This window comes from Megalops cyprinoides, chromosome 12, assembly GCF_013368585.1.
Source record: "Megalops cyprinoides isolate fMegCyp1 chromosome 12, fMegCyp1.pri, whole genome shotgun sequence".
NCBI classification, from domain to species: Eukaryota; Metazoa; Chordata; class Actinopteri; order Elopiformes; family Megalopidae; genus Megalops; species Megalops cyprinoides.
The window spans coordinates 31,249,671-31,273,475 of record NC_050594.1 but is presented as its reverse complement, the minus strand read 5'-3'; the positions used below and the strand labels follow the sequence as shown (position 1 = coordinate 31,273,475).

At 44.1% G+C, this 23,805-nt stretch overlaps 1 protein-coding gene across 5 annotated transcripts in view; it reads left to right on the top strand.

The window, feature by feature from the left end:
- The window catches only part of esrrb (estrogen-related receptor beta), a 63,811-nt gene extending 44,476 nt beyond the window's left edge, over positions 1 to 19,335 (top strand). For all 5 annotated transcript variants that reach the window (XM_036542028.1, XM_036542029.1, XM_036542027.1 and 2 more), the window contains 3 exons: positions 860 to 1,021; positions 14,070 to 14,339; positions 19,091 to 19,335. In XM_036542028.1, the coding sequence (XP_036397921.1) occupies positions 860 to 1,021; positions 14,070 to 14,339; positions 19,091 to 19,335 (677 nt within the window). The remainder of the gene's footprint in view (positions 1 to 859; positions 1,022 to 14,069; positions 14,340 to 19,090) is intronic.
- Positions 19,336 to 23,805: the final 4,470 nt, after the last annotated feature.

The following is a 23,805-nucleotide window of genomic DNA, read 5'->3' as shown; positions in this document are numbered from 1 at the left end:
GATTCAGTTCCTGTTTAGAAAACCACAGCCATTCACAAGCCAGGAAATGGCCCAGGGACAACACAGCTCAATGAATGTCTGTCCCGCCAAACTGAAGCCTCTTTGGATAAGTGTGTTTGCTGAGACAAATGATTCACACTGATATTTTTGTCTGAGGCAGCTAGGACTGCCACTTAAAGTGACACAAATGTACAAGATAAATTCATCAGGCTGGGATATTGTTGCTCGTATGAACATTGCATTTTATTACTTATTTGTGAAATTATTTGTCATTTGCTCTTACCCAGAGTGATTTACAGAGACACCGTGCAAAGATACATTAAGTGTTTAAATATTTTACTGTGCTAAACGGGCAGGGCTTTGATTCGAAACCTCTTGGGACGGTGGCACCAAATGCTCTTCAGTGCAGATGGTGCTGGTTTTATCACTCTCCATTTATACAACATAACTGTCGTTCAAGAAACAATGTTCCTGCTTCCCCATCTGTGGCTGTCCAAACTGGTCAGCCGCTAACACGCGGTGCAGGGGTCCATTCCTGGAATGCAACAAACTGTGAAGGATTGCTTTGTAGTCTGAAATGGCAGGATAGATTTTAATAATTCTAGATAGAGTGTATATGAGCAACAGTGTTATTTATGTGTCTATATCTATCTGTGTATCAGTCTATCAGCTGCATTGACTAGGTATATATATATATACTATATCTATGAATGTATTCTGTAACTGTATGTGTGCTCTACAGGTGTGGAACACCTCCCTTTACATTACATTATTTTACATCATTGTCAGATATTTAATAGATGCTCTCATCTTTTTCTTTCTATCTCTTTCTCCCTCTCTCTCCCTCCTTCCGTTTCAGTGACGAAGATCGTGTCACACCTACTGGTGGCGGAGCCAGAGAAGATCTACGCCATGCCGGACCCCACCATGCCCGAGAGCGACATCAAGGCCCTGACCACACTGTGCGACCTTGCTGACCGCGAGCTGGTGGTCATCATCGGCTGGGCCAAGCACATCCCAGGTACGGCCGGCATGCGTGGGGCCCTGTAACCGCCTGTAATGCTGTGCTGTGTGCGTCTCTGCTCGCAGACGCGGGTCGCTGTGGCGCAGGCGCAGACGTGCAGTGTCAGGTCACTAAAACCCACAGCACTGCGCAGCAGCCATGCACATCTGCAGACACAGAGGTCCCCACTCCACTCTGTATTTGTGCAGAGAGGATAAATCGCTTGCATGCAGTAATAAAAGCCTTTTATAATGTGTAGATGTGTATATTGTGTTACATGATAAAAGCTCTGTCTTTTTCTCCGTGAGCAGATATTTCCTTTTTGATTCTTTTTTCAACTGTATTTATGGACTAGCTTATATATTCCGACATGAACTGGGCTTTGAGTCTATCGAAAAGTAGAATTACAAACAGTAACTTCAGAGGGTTTTCTTCAAATCAGAATGTTAATATATGGTACATTTACCTGACTTGTACACGAAAAATGTAAATAATTAATTTGGAAAGGAGGAGGAGAGATTGAAGGCACCTTTTGAATCGAAGATGCAAATGTGAGTCGGTCTATGTACGTAATGGTCCACAGTACTGTGTGTGATTAGAATACTCTCTAGACAAGAGTGTCCAGGAAAACCTTTTCAATACTCCCTATGAGTGGCTGTATCATATTTTTATGATTAGTTAAAAAAGCCTCAGGGCCACTGTACATGGAAACTCACTGAAAGGGTTGCTGTAATGAAACATCACAACCCCATTACCTACATCTGTGCCATAGTATCGTTTAATTGTGACTAGCAGGCTCAGTGTAATCAGAGCTACCACTCAAAGAACTGAACATAGTCCATTTCACTGGGAGTGTACTGAGAAGAATTAATTCCTATTTTGTACCTATTCTCTCCCAACACACACACACACACACACACACACACACACACATACAAACACACGCATGCACGCACACACGCACACACGCACACACGCGCACACACATAGACACAGGCACGCAGATAATAAACGTCAGCTATTCAGGTGCACCTAGAGGAGAATGGAGCTGTTTTAAAAAATCAAATCAATGGAGTGCAGCTGAAACCCCTGATTTGAATGGGGAGGGGATGGTGAGCCTGGTGTCACTGGGGAGATTTAGAGGAGAAGACCCTCTTACTGAAATAAGAGAAGTACTTTGCACACAAGCAGTGAAATTGAATTATTGATGAAAGTAATCATGGATGCCCCTTTCCCCTCGGTCCGAAATTCTCACAGAGGAAGTAATGGCTTAGAAGTAGACATTTAAGAAAACTAAGTTATTGTTACTGTTTTGCTTCTAAAATACAGAAATTGTGTTTTCCCCTCAACAGAGTCAAATCATCCTTTCTTCTTATTTCATCACTTTTTGTTAGGTTTACCCCACTGTCTGCAAACGAAGGAGGTTTTTGTGATCTGACTAATCAACCCCTTGCATGTTAACTATGACATTGGGAAGCAAAGAACAGTGGCATTTAGAAATGATGCAGCTTGTGAATCACTGTTCTCAAATTCCTCCCTCCATTTCACAATGGTTTCATTTTGTCCCTGATTGTGCTAATTACCCAAAATGCACCAGCACTGCTGCACATGTGGCCATGCCTTGTCATCAGCCCACAAAAGCTGCAGCCCCAGGCAGGCAGGCAGGCCTGCGGTTGCTGCATTTTGGGAATAGGCTGTGATCAGGTATGGGGGAGAGGCGTTATCTGGTAAGGAGATTAAAAGGATGGCCTCCCCTCTCTGCCGCAGCCCCGCGCTGCTGTGTCAGCATAGGACAGTTTACGGGGCGGCTTACCCAGGAGTGGATCACAGCTGACCCAATAACACAGTCCACTCCTCCCGACCCCATGGGCCGTGTCACTCTGCCTGTGTGCAAACGGATGGTCAAGCTGGCTGTGCCTGGCCAAACACGGCCCTAACCCTAGTCCTCACCCAAACCTAGCCACACATGTCAAAACTGAACCAGAGGGATCCTTTTCATATTAAACTTCCTTAATAAATAGTCATCAATTTCCTAACATTTAATATTAATCTTTTAATATTTAGAATTAATATTTTAAAATGAATATTTTATTGAAATCCTTGCAGAAGTTCTGAAATCCACTGTTGCTGGCAACAGACGGGTGGGGTTGATGGTGGAATGCACTCTTACATCAAATTTCTATGGCGAAGAATTTCTGGATCATACATAGCCATACGCATTTAACGATGATATCAGGGGATATCATTCTAATGCAGTAATATTAGAAATACATAGATTTTGATTTATTTTCCTGGCTTAGAGAGGGCATTTCTACCTATCCTATTTCCTGTCAAACCCTAATAATCATCAGTTTAGTACTTTAAACAAAATGGCCAAAAGGGATAATGTTCACCCCTGCTTTGATTGGCAGGGGATGGATATGGTTACAATGGCTGCAGTGGAATGATTAACCATAAGCAGATTACAGTGAGTAGGTCAGAATGTGCAGACACACTCATGAGAAAAACCTCAGCCAATTCGCCCAGGTAAACATGAAAAAGCGCAAACACAGGTATTTGTTGTGCAGCTTACTGGAGGGATCCATGCTTTCATGAGTGTGATTCACTTGTCTCTGAAGCATGTCATAAAAGGCTCACTTTCATCCCAGCATCTCTATGTTGTATGCACAATGCAATGCTTCTGTTCAAAGCTTCACATCTCAAATTACATGTATGGTGCATGTGTGGCCTGACAGTGAAGAATTGTTTCAGTGAGACAAAATCCATCAGAATTCAAAACCTATCATGTCACATGCATACTACTGTATTAGCAGGTTGGTTGGTCAAACGCTTGTTTAGCTCCTATCCAACCAATGTAGTGACTAAGGTTCTAACTGCAATGGCCTCTGTCCTTACATCTGATTGAATTATTTAACCAAGTGTTATAGTTTGTTAAACAATATCATGAATTATTAAGAATATTTAAAATATGGTGTAAGAAATTAGTAAACCTAATGCCTTTATCTTTTACATCGATTTTGGGAAGAAGTGCACTACTGTGACAGTGAAGAGTGGCCATCCACATAAATCAGTTTGCATAAAGGACTAAACAGAATATTAGCACTGATCATTGATCAAGCACAGACCGACGATGCTTTCCGGGATAGGAAGCCAGCATTCATGCATCATCGTGCTCCGAGGATGACCATTAAAAGAGGACTGATGAACAGCATGGCATTGAGGGAGAGGATTCAGACAGTTCAGACACACGGTGAGAGGGGGAGAGTTAAGCTGAAATACGCACGGTCTCTCTCTCTGTTGTACCGGCTGAGCTGATCAGAGACGGTTCACTGCCCAGCGAGGCGTGGGTTGTACGGTGTTGCATGCACAATCCTTTCCTTGGGGTAACCCGCGGCCGGCGCGGCCTGCCCACATCTGTCTTGTCTCCCAGAAAAGAGAGAGAGAGAGAGAGAGAGAGAGAAGGAAAAAACTGCTGATAGCATTCCAATAGATTTTTTGAGGCCTTGGGCACTGGAATTAAAAAAGATTAACAGTTCATTATGAAGTGGGGGGCATTGATTAGGATGGAGGCAGACGGGCGACAACCAAGTCCAAAGGTAACAATAGATGTGTCAAGATAATTGCCACTTAAGTTCCCTGATTGATTTTTCATAGCTGCTTCTCTTAGCTAATATTTAGAAATCTGTTTGAACGGGTCAAAGTAATATCTGAATCGCTGTGGAGTGGCCCTTCCTGCATGAAATGGGACCCTTTTGGTGGTTAAAATAAAACTACCTATAATTATAAAAATATAATTATAGCATGTATAGTTATATAATTACAAAATTATAAAATTATACACACACGCACACACACACACACACACACACACACATCTGTGAAGTACTATGGAAGACAGAGCTTGCCTTTATTCTACATGATCACGATTAATTTGTCTTGTTATCTGGATTTGGTTAAAGGAACATGGGGATCAATTCAATTACCATTCTGATATTGATGCACATGCAATATTTGTCAGCCACACTGCTGCAGTCATCTGGTGCACATCAGTATTGCAAAGAGAGGCATTCTTTTAGCTTAATAAGCCTGAAGAGGACCAATAGCATAGATAATATTGTTCAAATGTGTACATATTATTGCTCATGTTTCCCTTACTGAATGAAACCATGGCATACTACTATTATCCTTGCTGTTGTTGTGAACAAAAACAACAAAAGTAATAAACAGTATAATAATGATTAGCACCAGGTTGCATTTTCCACAGTCATATGATCTGTAACTAGTAAAGCCTAGTATGTTGCTGCTGGTGAAAGACATTGAGCTAAGCGTACTCACCAAACATCACTGAACCTCTAAACAGCTTTGCGGTGTTTTCTGTTGTTGTTGTTTATTAATTGCATGTGAGCACCTTGTTATGCTTACATAGGAATAGCACTATATAAACTAAAATTTGCTATTATTATTTTGTTGCATAGATTGACATTGAAAAATATTAGTTTCCCCATGTAGACTCTCCACGTACATTTACGTAGCATGTTTCCCTCTCTGGGCAGTGCCTGCTTTGATAATACTGTCCTGTTACTGCCACCGAGGTTTTAATGTAACTCTGGAGCATTAGTAGTCAGGGGGACTGATGTACAGAGAGGCTCTGGACTGCTACTCTCTTTGCTGCTGGTTACTGGAGGCTGGTACACCCACAGATTAATTGTTGCACGGTCATTATGGGTGATGATAGGCAGACTGACAGATGGCCCGCTGCTCAGGAGGCACTAAAGACCTTTGACACACATCGCCTCCCAAGGGCCCCCCGGCACCCCATGTCTCATTGGACAAAGTGACTGCAGCCGAGCGCTAACGATGCTGACAGACTCAAACTGTCTGCGTGTATCGTGATTGGGTGCTACTCCGCTGGCAGGCACACAGTTGGGCGGGGGCTGGATAGGCCGAGCCCCCCAAAGGTTAGCAGAACGCGTGAATGTCATGTGTCCCTCTGTGGAATCCGCCATGCATTCTGTCCATACAGGAGGCCCAGGCTCTCACCACCGGCTGAGCGTTCGTCACCTGCTGTCCCTCTGTCCCAGGCCCGACAATGCCGTCCTTTTTTGGATACTTTGCTCTGCTCGAGAGAAGAGTGCACAGCTGCTTCTAATGCTAACATTTCGTGTGTAACCCATTGTCACCTTTCTCCACCTACTAGAAATGTGTGACGTTTCTTTTATAGTCAGTGTTTTGGTTCAATTTACACTTAGTTCCATACCAGATCGTGTCACAATATTTAGCCAATCATTTGTTATCGTAACTCTTTAAACTGTATATTTAAATTTACACTCTAAATTTAAGTGACAATACTACAAGGCTAATTATTTGTCACATAAAATTTCTGATTGCTTTTAATAGAAACAGGCACGATGATGTTTACTCCAAAGCACTGACAAACACCAGTATAAATAGCTTAGTGATAGATGTGTATTAATGAGCTATAATCGGTATACCAGTGAGTTTATTCAAGTCTAATGCAAACAAGTAACAAAAAGTCAAATGCAGGGCGTAGTAATTTCCAATAGAGACAGCACATGCTTCCACATAATTAAATTCGAAAATGCAGTGAGCTTTTACATGTGGTTACGGCCGTGTGCTTTTTACTGAGTGGAGTAAAAGATGCTCTCTGATCAATGCTCCATTACTGCGCTGCACCACTGTCTCTGAATTTTACACCATTTAAACAGCTTCTTCAATGACAGCTTCAGACCAGCAATCGCGTATACCACTCCTGACTTCCACTAGATCCCCCCTGGTTTTGCATGCTTCACAAATAACATGTGCATGGGTTCTGGATTCAGATTCCAGCAGAGAGGCACTTTTGATGGAGACATCACCTGCGCGTGTCATGCCCTCATACCTAGGCTCACTGCGCACAGCCACCCCCCCCCGGTGAAGAGAATTACCGCCCGCAGTCGTCACGCCAACAGAGATGTTCGGCATTTCTTGGTGCTGCGGCTCGTTCATGCAGCCCCCCAGCTCCTGTTTCCCCCTTTCCTATTAAACGGCGAAATCTACTTACTCCGTTGCCAGGCTGATCCCACTCAAGCAACGTAATCTCCCTGTAATAGAGTGTGAATACAGCCAGGCTATAAATCAACACCTCATCAGCACACTTTATTAAATATAGAGACCAACAGACAGCTTTTAGTATATTCAATTTACCGGCTGACGTAGACTTATAAAGATAGATTGAGTACTCAGGAGGATGCTGCAGCCCAAAACCTACGCATGAGATGAGGATAGAGGGGGTGGGGGTGGTGGTGGTGAGGGGGGGGGGGGGTGAGGGGTGGGAGCATCTTGGTGACAGGATGGGGCTGGGGGGAGCAGGAAAGGGGTGTTCCTCCTCCTTGTCAGGTCTGTGGGTGCAGGCCCCCGCGAAAAGCGGTAAGATCCCAGTGATCCATGTGGCCCATCTATAAAGATATGACAGCAGTAATAATGAAACAGGATGGCTGCCGGTGCCTTCATTTAGAACGGAGCTCCTGAAGGTTTTGATGTGGAGAAGGGCAGGCAGGAGGCAGAGATGACTGCTGTCGTGCTGTGTTGGAATGGAACGTGGTTGTAAGTGAGACGTAAGAGTGAAAAACCTGCATCTTTTTCTCGACAGATGATTAGATTATAGGGATGCTTTTTTGTAAGGAAACAGGTGACTGGAAGCCTTATTATAAAGAGTAGCACCAAACCCAAAGGTAATAGAAGAATAAAGAAGGTAGAGAAGGTAATAGAATAGTAGATAAATTCAGCACCAGTTAGTGACCACATCCCAGTTCTGTGTTTGTAATGACGACTTTCTCATAAATGGCAATTATTTGTGTAGCAGTTTTATCATAGACCTGGTGTCATGATGTTACAGTGCTGGTCTTTATGTCTCATAAGACTGTATTGTCTTGCAGTGGGGTTCAAAATGTTTGCAACCATTATTTTAACAGGAACCCGTGTTTAAACACATTGGTCACCAGTAATAGAAATTAATTATGTGCAGTAGAAACGATTCAAATTGGATTGCGCCAGATCTTTGGTTTGAACAGAGACATTTAACAGGAAATAAGCCATCCCAGACTCTGGGGAGTGCTTAACGCTGAGGAATTGGGGTCAAAGGGTCAGAGGGTGAGGATTAAGACAAGGGGGATTACTGTATTTAATGTTATAAAACCTCATAACGTTCATAGCCCAGTGCTCAAAGTGCCAATTCTCTGCACCTTGCCATGGGATAAGCGTAATGACTGTGGTTTTAGAAATGCATATAGTTGCCATAAAAATTTGGCCTGTGCACCAGCTTCTGTGTAAATTTAGGCTTTCTGAACTTCTTAAAGGCATATCAAAATAGTGGCTAGCTGACAAATTTGCAGTAAAACTGGGGAAAGTTCTGTGGATGTAATTTTTTTAACGAAAATTAATATAATGCGATGCTGTTGCAGTTTAATTTCAATTCCATTGTCTATGCAGTCAAAACGTGCCATTGGCTGCTGTTGAAATAAAGATGAATGTGGTCAAACCGCCAAGCCGTCGGTGTCATATTACAGCGCCTGGCCTTATTTGCTGCAGCATCAGAGGAGGTGAAATATTCATTGCATCACTTCAAGGCTATTGTGGAGCAGCAGCTTTCCACATGTGACCGGGGTTAGGGTCAAATTATTTATGTCAAGTGCTGCAATTTATTGCCGCGCATTTATTGATTAGGTCCTGCTGATGCTGTCATGTAAATTCAGAAAGAATCATGGGTGGCAGATGCAGGTTACACACACACACACACGCGTGCGCACACATAGGCGTGTGCAGTCACACCTGCATACATAAACACGCGGTTAAACACACACAAGCACATACAATCACGCATGCACATTCAGTTACTTGCACACGCAAAAACACACACACGCACACACACACACACACATCATGGCCATCAGTAAATCAGTACGTCAGCATTATCAATTCAGATCCAGTTTGATTATTTTTACTCCAAAATGGCAAATACTTTGGATTGCGGAAAAGTATGGACTGTACAGCTCAATTCTCGTGCTTCTGCGACAGAAACCGTATTCTCTGTGACACCGCTGGATCGTCCCTGATAAATTCGCCCTGTTTAATACCAGTAAGAAACATGCCCAGCGCATTACTGAAAGGGCCGATTTGCACATCAGTGGGTTTTTTTGCAGACACCTGGCAATTGCCGGGCTGGTTACAGAGAGATTGTTGGTGGAGGAGAGGCGGCCACTCGTCAGGCGGGGGGGGGCGTCTGATTGTAAGCCGTGATAGATCAGCCCCTGTCCAGCACGAATTACTCTCGCTCGCCCCCGGTCTGATTGAGGATGAAATACGAGGGGGCTGCAGCTGGAGGGGGCCTCGCAGCCTCATAATTACATCTCCTTTTATTACCAACACTAATGGCCCTCGGGGACACGGCAACAATAATAAATTAATACAATATGAACTCCACTCAACGGAAATTTGGAGCTTTTAATTCCGGGGCCTGGTCGGGGGAAAAATGAAAAGGCCCGCGGATTTGGACCCGGCTGGCGGGGGCTTGGCGTCTCGCAGGGGAGCCGCGTGAGCAGACGTGACGGAGAGGGGAAGGATAGAATTACACTAATGCGAGTGGAAGGGAAGAGTGAGGGAAGGGAAGAGGAAGGAAAGCCCCTCTCCACGGCAGGGGTCTGGACTGATTTGTTTAGAGATAAACGTGACAGTTTGAGATTTATCAAGTGAGAGAGAGAGCGAGAGAGATTACCCACGACCCCCCCCCCCCCATACGCGACCGCCCCCACCCCCCCCTCGCCCCTGTCTTTTTTCCTCAGAGCGCTAAAAGCAAATGAAATGGCAGTCCTATAAGACGACTGCGGAGCCCCTTAGCGCACGCCGCTCCTGATGATTATATGGATGCGCTCAGTTTTAATCATGCTCGAAAATCTATTTCTTTTTCTTTCCTGTCACCTTTGCTGTTTAATCCTTCTGCGTCCCCCTTTTTCTCCCCCACTCCACCAGCCTCCTTCGTTCTGGGCTCGGGGCTTTGAGGGACGGGGGTCTCTGGCACCAGGGGAAGGGGGCTTGGCTGTTGGAAATTTGCATAACAGACAGGGAAATTAGCGTTGCCGGTGTGTGAACAAATTTAATGGAGAGGGCGCAGAGTCAGGCCAAGGGGTCAAGGAGGAGGTGGTGGAGGAGGAAGGCAAGCAGGCTGCCGAGCACGGTGAAATGGGCCGGCAAAACAAAGCGGGCCTCCAACAATACGCGGAGAAACTAAACACGCTTTTTTTATGTCGTTGTTGTTTGTTTCTTTTTTTTTCATGGTTGTTGAGTCAGTACCCGCTGCCAAATGCAGTAGTCCTTTGGACTAGAGGCCCACGCTGGTGTTCTGGGGTTGAAATATGTCACTAATGGATAGCCGAGCCTGGCATTGTTGTGGAGGCTGTTTGGCGGGCCACAGTTTATTGTGCGCCGTAAATACGAGCAGACAAACTGATTACTGCTCACGCCTGCACGTCCGGGACCGCCCTCCCTGCAGAAACCTCAGCCCAGGTAATGAAGTGACTGAAAAATCAAAAAAGATCCGCGCACGCGATCCCTGTGCAGTGCAGAGGAGAGGAGAAAGGAGGCCGTCTTGTGTTAAAAGCGAAATGAGCGATTAACCTGCCCGCCGCGTAGCTGCGGTGCAGCTGTCACTCTCCCCCTGCCCGGGGACAGGCCTGTCACTCCCCGCGTGACAGCACAAGGCGCCTCTCTCTGCTCAGATAATGGGAAGTCTCTGGAACAGACACAGATGCATGGGATCCTGTAATGATGTCTCACAGACATCTTCATGCCCCAACCAGCCCACGCCTTGTCGGTAGAGATGAAAAACACACTCCTAGTTTTTACATTTTTTTTCTTTTGCTTGTATTTTTTTTTATTTTCAAACCATGGCATGGTTCTGCATGTGTTAAAAAGAAGAAAAATAAACGTGCACCTCCTGTTTCACAATTTGACAAAAAGCCCAAAACATTGAAAGAGTCAGTTTTTTCCCCCTGCTCAGGAGCAGGTAAGCATGCCGTGGCTGCAGAGGTCAAGCTGGCGCAAGCCGCGGCACTCCCTGGTGCGGGGGAGGCCAGAGGGCCCGGCAGCGGTATAGACTTTCCCCCTCGGCTTGTTCAATATTGTGTCATGTTTGGTCAAACTGTGCAAAAGCAGCAGGTTGGAAATGAAGATGTAAATATTGATATTTCATTAGGGGAAATCACCTGCTCGAGCGGCACTTAACTCCACGCCACCTCCAGCGCGCCGCGGCAACAGCGGCGTCTGACCCGGGGTGCCGGGAAGTCACTTCATTACTGGATTAAATTGAGTGGAAAAAGGCACGGCAAGACACAGGATCCCATTTGGAGCGATAATTTAGCCTCCCGAAGAAAACGGCGCCGCACGAGGAGAAGCATCGCCTCTCCGGCCTCACAACAAATTGCGTCCTGGGTTTCAATCCGAGGGCTTTTATTGTCAAACATAATTGCAGGCTGTTGTAGTTAAAGTGCACGCAGAGCTGGGAAGCGTCTTGTGATTTTTTTTTTTTTTGAGGGGTTGGGTGAAGTTTTGCATCGCCTCGTGTACGTAGAGCGCGGGGCTGGTGGTGGGGGGGGTTTACGTTTCACGGGTACAGTGACGTTTCGTGCGAAGCGTGGAGGTTGTGGGTTTAGTTTCCTTAAAAATAGAGCTGCGGCTGAATCTGTCTGTGTGTAGTCGCTATGCAGACTCAGTGCCCAGATCAATCTGCATCACATCTGTCCTTATGTTACAATTTTCCAGTGGTCAATTCAAACAGTGCATAGTGCTGGACTGCTGGTGTGGCCTTTTATTTTGAACAGGGATGTTACACCACAGACAGACTGATTGATTGATTGATGGTCAACAAATTGTTGTTGCCGTTACAGAACAGTGATGAAAGGGACCTGAAAGTCAGCACCTTTGGCACTTAAAGTAGGGGAAATGTGGTTTATTATATAGCAACTGTTTTGTGATGTGGAAGACATTTTGTACAAAATCAGGTAATTTTATGGTTAAAAGTGAAACAGAGACCAATACCTAGCTAAGCCATTTGAAAACATTGCAAAGTGGTTATACACATCATTATTATGTACAGTTTAATGGCATGAGTATTTATGTCATTAAAACCTCTTGGAAAAGTAAAAACATAATTTATGAAGCTTTTTTTACCTTTCTGTTTATTAAACATAATGTATAGGTGGCAGATTCAGATTTTCTTTATGTATATATATATATATATATATATATATATATATATATGTATATATATATATATATATGCTAATTTTTATATATCCTTCATAGTACATTTCCCTGTTATCTAAGCGCTACTAACAGAAATGTCAATAAAGGAATAACAGAGTTTGCCTAAACTAGTGTGTTAACTTTTCCCTGAGGCTGGAGGAGGAGGGCTTCTGGGGGGTTTGTCTGCAGATGTCCTACCCCCGCCATCACTGCCCTGTGTTTGATCAGACGCCTCCCTTCTTGTGACTATTGATTCCCCTTCACATTCTGAAGGCCGATTACAATCTGTTAATTAATGTATCCTCCAGCTCTTCTTTTTCCTTGTGTTCATCAGACTGATAAGAGAAATTGGACACTCAGGTACCCCCTTTTTCTGTCTCTCTCTTGCTCCCTCTCTCCTCCTGCAGTGCGCGGGAACACTCCAAAGTGTCAGGCGGAACCGATAAACATCACCCCCCCCCCCACCCCGCCACCCAACCCCCAACTCTTCTTCAATGAGATAATATGTATTAAAAAAAGGGGAGAAACGGCAGGGGGAGGAGCGTGTCCTAGCCTGGTCAATACAGTAATCAACCGCCTTTTAATTATAAGGGAGCAGATAGCATTGCCACAGTAAACTTGTAAAAGCAATCATTTTAATCATCAGACTGTGAGGAGGGACTAATATGCTGTCAGAATAGGGTGCCTGCGGGCAAACTGAGCGCGCTCAGAGTGCAAGCAGGGGGGAGGTGGTGGGGGGGGTGGGGGCGCTTTAAAGAGTTTATTGGCAGCTGAGGGGAAAAAGAAAAATGGGGGAGATGGCTATCTTCTCTTCCTTTCCGCAAATTTCCCCTCTCCTCTCTTGAATTTCTCCAAAATTGCCCACCTCCGTAATTCTTCAAAGTCTTATCATTTGTTTTTAATGGTGCGTTCCAGCAGGTGAAGAGGGAAGGGCCTTTTTCCCTGAAAATGATGTTGTATTTATAATGTAGCCAATCACCAAGCTTTCAGCTGGAATTTTTAAGCTGTTGTTTTTCAGTGCTGGAAAGAGGATTTGGGCAAGGCTTTAGGGGGTGCTCGACCTCTCTCCTTGCAGGGAGATTCTGTCTTCACCTCATCACCTGTCCCTTCCCTAAACACACACATGCATGCGTACACACGTGCACACACACACACACACACACAGGCACATGCACTTATACACTGCTAACAGGAGGCTAAGCACCGCAGGTCACGTCCTTAACCTCCTGAACGAGGATCTGTCCGGGTGATTATATCACTCAGATGAATAGGAGTGCGACAGGAAACAGGGAAAAGTAGGAAAGCCTCATGTTTCAGAGATCTTAACCTCTGTGCTTATTTACTGCCTTCGCTTAAGTCCCTCTGAAGCAGGCTGGCCTCCCTCTGAAAAGAGTGTTTCAATGTGCATCTAAAAATATAACGTTCCTAAACATGTGAAACAACCAAACGGAATGTTTGAAGTTCACAAGTGGACACAGCCCAGGGTATTCCCATCCAGTCTTTTAAGGTCCAGGTTAATTTTTTTTTAACACAACACAAACCACAGCTGAAGATAATGCAACATCATGCATTTATTCTTCTGCCACCTTGAACTCATTAGTTTTGGACCTTTTATGCGCATTTAAGACCGATATCCAAGGAGACTTCACAAGTGCCAAAATGGGAAAATTTTAAGAACTGGTTAGGAGCTCTTAGGCGCTGGTTTTGATGATCCAGTACCTGTAGGCTGGTGCGGTAGAGCTGACCGGGTGGCTCTCCTTCCCCCTCCCAGGCTTCTCCAACCTGTCGCTGGGAGACCAGATGAGCCTCCTGCAGAGCGCGTGGATGGAGATTCTCATCCTGAGCATCGTGTTCCGCTCGCTGCCCTACGAGGACGAGCTGGTGTACGCCGAGGACTACATCATGGACGAGGAGCACTCGCGCCTCACGGGCCTGCTGGACATGTACGTGTCCATCCTGCAGCTGGTCCGCAAGTACAAGAAGCTCAAGGTGGAGAAGGAGGAGTTCGTCACCCTCAAGGCCATTGCACTCGCCAACTCAGGTATGTCGAGCGGGCGCGGTCGGTACACTACAAGTTCACACTCACGCACGCATCACTGAGGCTTGTGCTCTGGGCACCCCCCAAAAAAAAACAAACAAACAATATAAGCCCCAAAAAACAAAATGTCGCTACAGCAAATTAAAATGTCGCTAATTGCGCTAGAATTAGTGGAGCCTGTACTGTGTGTTTTTGATAATTGCCATTGTGTTTGATGGTTTTCTCAGCTGTTAAATTGTTTTGTTGGATTCGCGTACTGCATGCTTTGTTGAACAAACTAATAAGATATGTGCACAGGGTAGTGATTACAGGAGCCCTCCTGCTCCAGACAGATAGTTTACAAATTTTAAGTGCTTCATAACATTTTCCTATTGCACCAGTGTCGTCAAGGATGGGACATTTTTCATGGGATGTGGGGATGTAACAGGCTGTATCACCGTGCACGCAAATGTTCTTCACAAAGAGAGGGTGAAGGGAGCCACTTTGAAGTTTAAACAAAAAAAAACAAAAAAAAAAAAGGTTATCCGTCAGACAAAGGAGTCAACAAAACAAAAAGAAAATGTATAAAAGATGGTAGGTGGGTTTTTTTATCTGTGCTCGGAATCACAGCCAGGTTGATAAATTTGAGATAAAGAGGGAGGGTGGACAAAAGGGTTGTGGGAGCGCTGCGCCTTTTTAATTGAATGCCTTCCGTGTTGTAGTATTCCTCCATTCTCTCTATCTCCATAGCGGGTAGCTGCAGGGCAAGGCAGCCACGGGAGATAAATTTAGCATTTCATTAGGAGCACAGGGGCTGTCAATAAAATGTGTTAAGTCGAATGGAATGAGCATCAGGGAACGACGGGCCTCGTTTGTTCCAATGTGAAGACGCCGCGCTCGTATCGACAGCTTGCTTTTCAGAAGGCAGGGCCTGTTCCCCCTCTGATCAATGCCAGCCCCACCGCCTTTTTTTTCCTGTGTCCAGCTGAAAGATGAAAATGCTGATGGGGAGCTTTGCTTTACTTTCGGATGACAGACCGAGGGGGTTGGGGGGGGGGGGGGGGGGGTGAGAGAGGAGGAGGACAAGGCACGGGGGGTGGGTGTGCTATGGGGGAGTCTTTGGAACGTTTGAACAAGGACTCGGCGAGATCGCTCTCTCGGGATCCCCTCTGTCTGACAGCTGTGAAAATTCATAGCCATTGATTTTGTAATTAGCAGTTTATCAATCGGATCGACGTGGGCTCTCTGATGGATTGCGAGGAAATTGTTTCTTCAAAGTTATTTTTTAGCCCCCCCCCATACACACCCCCCTCCCCAGAACACGCACACACAGACAAACACACACATGCACACACACACACACACACACACACACACACAGACATTCACACCCCCCCCCCACACACACACACATACACACCCACACACACACACACACACACACACACACACACACGCACGCACACAGACATTCATCCCTCCCCCCCCACACCCACACCCACACACACACACACACACACACCCACACACACACATTTACCACCCAGAGGTCGAGTGTTACTGTAATGCCTGGGTTGTCGGCACAGCCTCGGAGCGCCTCTCAGTTCGTTTGTTCTCTCTCTCCTTTGTCTTTGGGTCTCGGGTCTTTATTTTCATTTATTTCCTGTGTTAGAAATGCATTTCTCAGGCATGCGTAAAAGAGGCTTGATCAGTCAGTTAGGCATGTGAAGAGTGCAATGAGGCTTACACAGCCTTGTTCTTTACACTTTATATCTCCCATTATACGACTGAGGAATCCTGAATGATACAAACGGCGGCCGCTCCTTGTATATCGATTGCCTCATCACAGAGTTATTGATGATGTTCGCTGTTTCTTTTTTCTTTCCCCCTCCTTTTCTCACTCCCCCCCCTCATCGTTTCCCAAACACCTGCTCTTATTTTCCCTGCGCGGGTTTGAAACCGACGGGGTGAGAAGTGTCCCAAGGTCTTGGGAATACAGTTGTTCCAGTCGATGAATTTCCGGCGAATTTTTGAAATCCGTTTTCTGCCTTTATGCTGTGCGCCACGGTGAAATATGCACCAAGGTGAAGCAAGTCAGAGAGCCGATAACACATACAGGGTACGGGACACAGGTTAACTGCTGAGTACACCATAACCACCACACACACCTCTGCATAAGAAGGCCTTGGAGTGTAGTAGCACACATGGGGGAGGTATAGTGCAATGAGAGTGGAAACCTCAGATGGACTTCTGTGTGAATGGAGGAAGACTTAGTTTAAGTTCTGTATTGCTCGTTCTGTCAGTTAGTCCTTTTCGGCTTTTTATACTCTAAAAACGTATGAAAGAATTATAAGTGAATGAACACAACGGCAAATTTGTTTTGAACAAATTTTAAAACATTTTTGTCTTATTTGAGAAATGTCCTTAGCCAGATTCTTCAGTTGTGGAACAAAATGTATTTGGATAGACGCTATTGTTATACAGTCCGTTTGAGTAAAGTGAAAATGATTATATTTTGGACCATCGCTGTGCGGGTTGCTAGTGCTGTGCAGGCTACACTGCCATGGTGCAGTCACTGATTGATCACACACGTTTCCATTGTGACAAGTGGCACTTTAATCATAGGTGACGCATCACTTTGCATTTGATTTCTGCCTCCTTCTTTCTGCATGATGCTCTGAGACAGTGTACACTATCCAGTCTCCACTTTTCAGCTGCCTTTACTTTTTTTGTTATTATGTGTCTTTGCACTTCATTGAGTATAATATTACATATTTCTAGTGTGCCTAAAATGATAAGACAATTGCTTATGATAGCAAGAAGATTAAACAGCATTAATACTGTAATGGTTCTGTTCCAGTGTTTTTGATCACTATTTGTGGTTGATTCGATTCTCAGTAATTCTTGTTAATTGAGTGGACTGTTTAATTCATTGCTTAATTAATCAAGATGAACAAACAAACTAAGAAAAAAACATTTTTAACAAATTTATCAAATTGACTGGGAAAATTTTATTTTAGTGTTTCTTTTTTGAAGAGTAGTTTTAAAGTAGCTTCTTCTTCTTGGTGAGTCCACATACAAAGCTAAGAAGAAGAAATGAAATTGAGAGATTGTTTAAAACTCTCACAAAAGTGAGAGTGCAATTGTTCAATGTTTAAAACATGTACTTCTCATATGTTCAGGTATGTTATTTTGAATTAATGTCATGTACTTACATTGATATGTTTAAATACACTTTAATCACTTGAAAGGAGTATACTGAAAACCAAAATTCTATTAGCTATTTTCTGCCTGATTGCTGTTTATGTATTCATTTTTTAAAATATTGTTATGCTTAATTAACGTACCAACATTTATATTAAATATTTCCTAACAATCTACAGTCCTTTAAACAAAATTTGATAATTTCATATATGACTTTCATATAGATTAGGACTGAAGGAATTTCTTGATTCCATTTATTTGGTATAAATTTGACATTCTTATTTTTCTGATAAGCGTAGTAATATGTTTTGTTTTGTGATACAAATTGAAAATTATATGTACAAAAAACTGAAAGGATATATTTTTGAAAAAGGAATGGCAATGTTTTTTTTTCTTAAAAAAGAAAAGATCTTAAACAGTAAGCAATGGGTTGCATTTTGCCTTCTTACAAATAAAACAGCAATTATTGCAGGTGGACTCTAAACTGCATAGGAGTCACCATCTGTCAGCTAAAAATAAATTGCTTCTTAGAGCAAGAGAAAATGCTGAAAGGACTTAAGCAGAAAAATATGATCATAATTTCATGGATCCAAATATAATAATGAATGTCTTTTTCCCTGTCAGAGTGCGTACCCTTCGTGTTTAATGTGTTAAAGAGGAGGCCCCTATGTCTCCCGTCCCCAGAAGACGCGTTTATGAGAAAACACGATGCATTCTGCCACTGTCAGGAATAGTGCAACAACGTGTTTAATGTGCTTTCCCTCACTGCAGGGATTGGCCTTTGACAGGCTGATATTCATTCCACTTGTGCTCTGCGTATCTTTGGGATTACATTGATTTTCAGTCACTTTGGTCAGAGGCAATATGAAATTCAGACCCGGGCCACCGGACTTAAAAAAATTAAGGAGCCCGTTAGATTGCATTTGATGTTTGCTTAAACGTATGTGCAGGGTTTAGCTACACAGACTCCATACAGAATTGCTGCCTATGGAATGTATAGCCTCCACCTGCCTGTGCCTGTCATATCCCAGGAGCTTACAGAATTTTGGGAACCTCTTCCCCATTCTGTGGGGGAAGAATAGCACAGTTCCCTGTGTGTATCTCAGAATGTCCCTCCTTCAGCCATATAATTGCATGATATATAAAACATTTACATTATATAACATTATTGTCATTTTGCTGATGCCCTTATCCAGAGCGACTTACATAAGTTACGATTTCATTTTTTTAGTGTATAAATAATAAATAATAAAGTTAAAAACATCTAACTGAATGAATGAAGTATTGTGCATCTTATTACTGGTCCATATTCTGTGCTCTCTCCCAACTTTAGAATGTTGCCATAAATGTCACACATGCGCTGCAATGTACACAGTGTACCTTCAGCCTGTTTCCCGGTGATAAAGGTGTCATCACCATGAAGCCCAGGGTGTGAACTAATAATCACGGCCCTCTCTCACAGTCCAGTGCCTTTACTCACAGTCTGTCCAGCTGCTGCTGCAGGGCTGTGCCACGTGTCCCCTGCCCCAGTCTCACCGAACGCTCTCACTCGGCCCCCCCCCCCCCCCCAGATTCCATGCACATAGAGGATGTGGAGGCGGTGCAGAAGCTCCAGGACTCCCTCCACGAGGCCCTACAGGACTACGAGGGCAGCCAGCACCCGGAGGACCCGCGGCGGGCGGGCAAGCTGCTGATGACCCTGCCCCTCCTCCGGCAGACGGCCACCAAGGCCGTGCAGCACTTCTACAGCATCAAGGTGCAGGGCAAGGTGCCCATGCACAAACTCTTCCTGGAGATGCTGGAGGCGAAGGTGTGACGGGGGGGGCGGGGGGCGGGGCGCGGGGGCGATGACGTCGCAGCGGCGAGCAACGCGGACAGAGAGGAGAACGGAGGGAGGAGCTGCTGGTCACTGTGAATCGCAGGTTACAGACTGCTGTTTCTTGGATCCAAGAAATTTTTAAAAAGAGAGAAAAAAGAAAGTGAATGCAAACTGGGTTCAAAGTATAAATATAAATGATGCAGAATAATTTAAAATATATAACAAATACTATGTACAGAGGTAAGATGTTTTGTTTGTTTTGTTTTGTTTTACGGTCTGTGGTCCTTTACGAAGAACAACTCCCTCCACCCCTCTCTGTCTTCAGAAGGAAGAGGCTTCAGCTTCCTGTTAACTGTCAGCTGATTGGTTATTTTTTGTTGTAATTTTTGAGGCTGATGTGTGTGTCTGTGTTCTGATGAAACTGAAAAGCTAGCTAACAAGAAGACCATTGAATATGTAACAAACCCCACCGGTTTGCTTCCTGGATTCTGTCTGGATATGTAGATATTTATCACGGCGGAATATTCTGTACTCTTAAAAGTCTGGTGTGTTCTGGGTGCTCATTTTTACTCTCTCTCTCTTTGTCTCTCTATCTCACAACAGAGAAAACACACCCAAAAGTGAGTTCCTTTGATCCAGACGTCTTTTAACATACCTCCTTGAGAATTGTTCAAAGCTTTGTCAGAGCATCATATTATGTAATGTCAATCTGGCCGAGAAAAAAAATACCACATCAGTAATATGTCCATTTAATGTAATGTAGTCAGGTAGTGATTTTATTCTGTACTAAATGAGCAATAAGGGGAGGTTTGGGCTAGCTGGCACTTTGAGAGTATTATGATGTACTGTTAACCTACTTATAGTTTTGCCTCTGCTCTCAGCTGCTGCTGCTGCTCTGATAAGTCAACCCTCAACATTCTCTGGTCTGTGTGTGTGTGTGTGTGTGTGTGTGTGTGTGTGTGTGTGGGTGTGTTCTGGCAATAGACAAATCTCTGTGTGCTACAAATGCATTGAAGTGCTTCAATCCTCAAGAGTAGGATCCCTATCATCAGACTTTGCGGTCGCGTTCACCGCTGGAAAACGTGTCTTGGCGTGAAACGCGGATGACCAGATTTGGGCGGAGACGGTCGGCGGGGGTGGCGGTCAGAGGCACGAGGCAACGTGCGGCAGAAGGCCAAGTGAGCCCGTGGTCAAACGGTCAGCGGCCTGCGTGTTAAACATGCTATTTAAAGCGCTTTAAGCCCGCACTCGACACGTCCGAGAGCAAGGTACCTGGCATCTGCATCAGCTCTGTGCGTTCTGGAGGCCGGCTGCCTGCTTTTTAGCCATTGTGCTTTTACAGAGGGGCATGCAAATTAAAGGTGAACAGTGGCTGAGATATTGGATTTGCTACGTGCTGCATTTTTGTGTATAGATCCGGCAGACGAAGCTGGCCGTAGCAAGCTGGCCAAAAGCAGGCATCCTTGCAGGAATTCAGGTGGACCATGGGGCTATGGAGGAAGGCGTGCCAGCACCAGCATGCTCTACATGACAGCCTCCTCTATGTAAAGCATTTTGAATATTGTTGGAGGAGTTTTCCACTGTCGTTCTCCAGTGAGAGAATCTGCCGGGGAGGGAATGCAGACACCGCTCAGGCGATTCGTGCGATGCGTTGAGTTGTGGCGCCGTCGCAGTCTGATACTGTGATCAAAGGGATCCCTTGCATTGTTAAAAAGGACAGTGGGTGCTGAGTCTGGAATCCCATTAGCCTGGGAGGGTCCCTCGGTGCCTGCCCTCTCTGTAGCCTCATTGGTCACCTGGCTGAGGTGAGCCACACCCCCTGACTTACTACTAACAGAGGCTGCTTCAACAGGTGTTGTCTTCCGGCCACAGACCACTCTATAGTTTCTATTTAACCAAGAGGATGGTGAAAATGTAACTGGGGTCATTTTATTTTATTCTATTGTACAAACAATGTGTAGAATATCGGTGTCTAATCGTAGAAATAAGAAGTGATTTTTTTCTTCCCCTCTAAATATTTATAATGTGCTGTATACCTTTTTTGGCAGAGGTGTAAATAGGTATCACTGAATATTCATTCAAGAGTATCTGTGTCTCATTTTTTGTGGTTTGCTAAAAAGAATACAGACGAACGAGAGAAAAAAGAATCCCAAGAACTGTGACTCATTTTATCGCTCTGTGTCCCTTTGCGAGGGAGAGAGAGAGAGAGGGCCAAAGGATCGTGATGACAGAGCAAATCAGAAAGCTTGGTTTATTGCTCAGACAACTGACAGAGTGACAGTGGTACAGTAAAACCCGATCCGTACTGCGGGACCCCCCCCCCCCCAACCCCCCACTTGAGAGAACACGTTGTGTCCCAGAGGAATACACATAAATCTTCATTGTGTCATCGTAATGTAATGCATGTTTAATTTTAGCTTGATCTAGCAGAGGCTGTACAGAGGGACCTGTGGACTGCTGTTCCCCCAGCCGTGCCAGGAACATGGCGGTCAGTACACAGCTCCCACAATAATATCACAAAGAAGATTATATATTTAAGGAGTTGCAAATTTCCATGAGGCCCTTTTTTTGCAGATGAGAAGTGTTTGGATTAATATTTGAGAAAGATTGTATTTCGTACTGACAGATATCATTTAATGAATTGGAGCCCAGACTTATCATTTGTAATAAAAATTTCAGCCACTGTAATACTGCAGTACATCTGCCAAGGCCTTGTCACAGATATCAGATTCAGACTCAAATTCAGTGTGTAGTTGTGTCAACAATTATTTGAAATTTAAAACTGTCAATTCAGCAAATATAGATAAATAGCCTAACTGCTCCAGATTACCACTATCTTTGCTGCTTCTACAATTGAGTGGAGTTCCCAAGGCACTCTGTTTGATCTGGTTTATAGTGTCTGGCATGTGCGGGTCTATTTTGGAATGTGATGTAATACACTGATATGACATATACAGAATTGGGATACTTACATCTCAAAAGATATCTTCTGTATGTCCACCTTAAGTCATGACTTAAGCCTAGAAGACACAGTACAATTAAAAAAAAAAGCTTTGAGTGTGTGTGAGTATATTTGTGTATGTGACTATACACTATATAGTTAGGATTCTTTGAAGAAGGGACAGGTATAAACCATGACTTCTGAAATTGGGTAAGCTGTAATGTGTGTCACCACCATTACCAAGCTGGCTGTCTTCTCGCTAGCTTGAAGAAAGATCACAGAACATTCCTACCCCTAGGATGTACAAAATCCCAGACTCTCTCTACCGAGCTGCCCACCTATTTCTTTCCCCTTAGCATACTAGCACTGCTTTTCATAGTCTGTGCGGATGGAAGAAACACTTTGGGTCCCCCTCAAAGCTCAGTCAGATTGTCTGGCCTCTTGGTGCCATTTTGTTTTTCTTTGGCTGGGGGTCTTCAGGAAAGAGCTTGCCACACACAACTGCTGGCACATTGCATTATCAAATCATTTTTCACTGTCTGTACACAGACCCTCTCGTAAATTTCACTTGTGAATCCTGATGTTGGACACAGTTGTGACAATTCTGAATCAAAGGTTGTAGGGGCTTGTGAGAACAATTATAAGTATCATAATTTTCATAATAAGTACCTGATACACTGAACCATCTATGCCAGTACATATATCAATTTTTTATTTCATTGTTCATGCATTAGTTTCAACCAAAATCAGACCCAAAAACAGGACAAAAATTGTACTGTGTGTTCTAGGCTATCACACAAAAGGAGGCTCTCATGAAGATGCTTAAGACAGTTTCTGTGTGCAATGCCTAAAATAGTGCTGAAAACCACTGACCTTCGCGGGTAAATTTCTCCATCACAGTATATATGTGATGTGTATATAAGGTCAGTCGCAGTATAGCGTCTACCTAAAATACAGCTACATGTCATTGATTTCATTTTTTAATGTGAAAATGCCTCTCTCTGCAATGTATCACTGAGTCATAAGTGTATTTTTTGTGAAGACCGAAGATTTCAAAGAATATACATTTCTTTTCATGTGTATGAAACTATGTACTGTATGGCTTTTATGCGGTTTGCAAGCTCTACTCTGCTGAAACTTCACAATGTATTTCATGCCAAATGTATTTGTCTTGCTTTGGTTTGAAAGTGCACTTCTACTTTTTGGTATGGTGAGGTGTACAGGTCTGTTAAATTATTATTATTATTATTATTATTATTATTATTATTATTGTGACACCATCATTGTGTTATAGCTATTCACTTTTAAATTGCACATATTGCACCTGTACACATGCCTCCTGTTACTTACTTCCTGTGGCTATAGACATGATGGCATGATGGCACGCATGTCTGGAAATCTCAGACCCTCCAAAATTCCCATTGCTCGTACTTCATATTCATTCTGGAACAGCAAGAGAACCCGCCAGACTAGCGGAGCTGGTGAACCCACCGTGGGAGCTATTGACCAGCTACTGTGGAGGCATG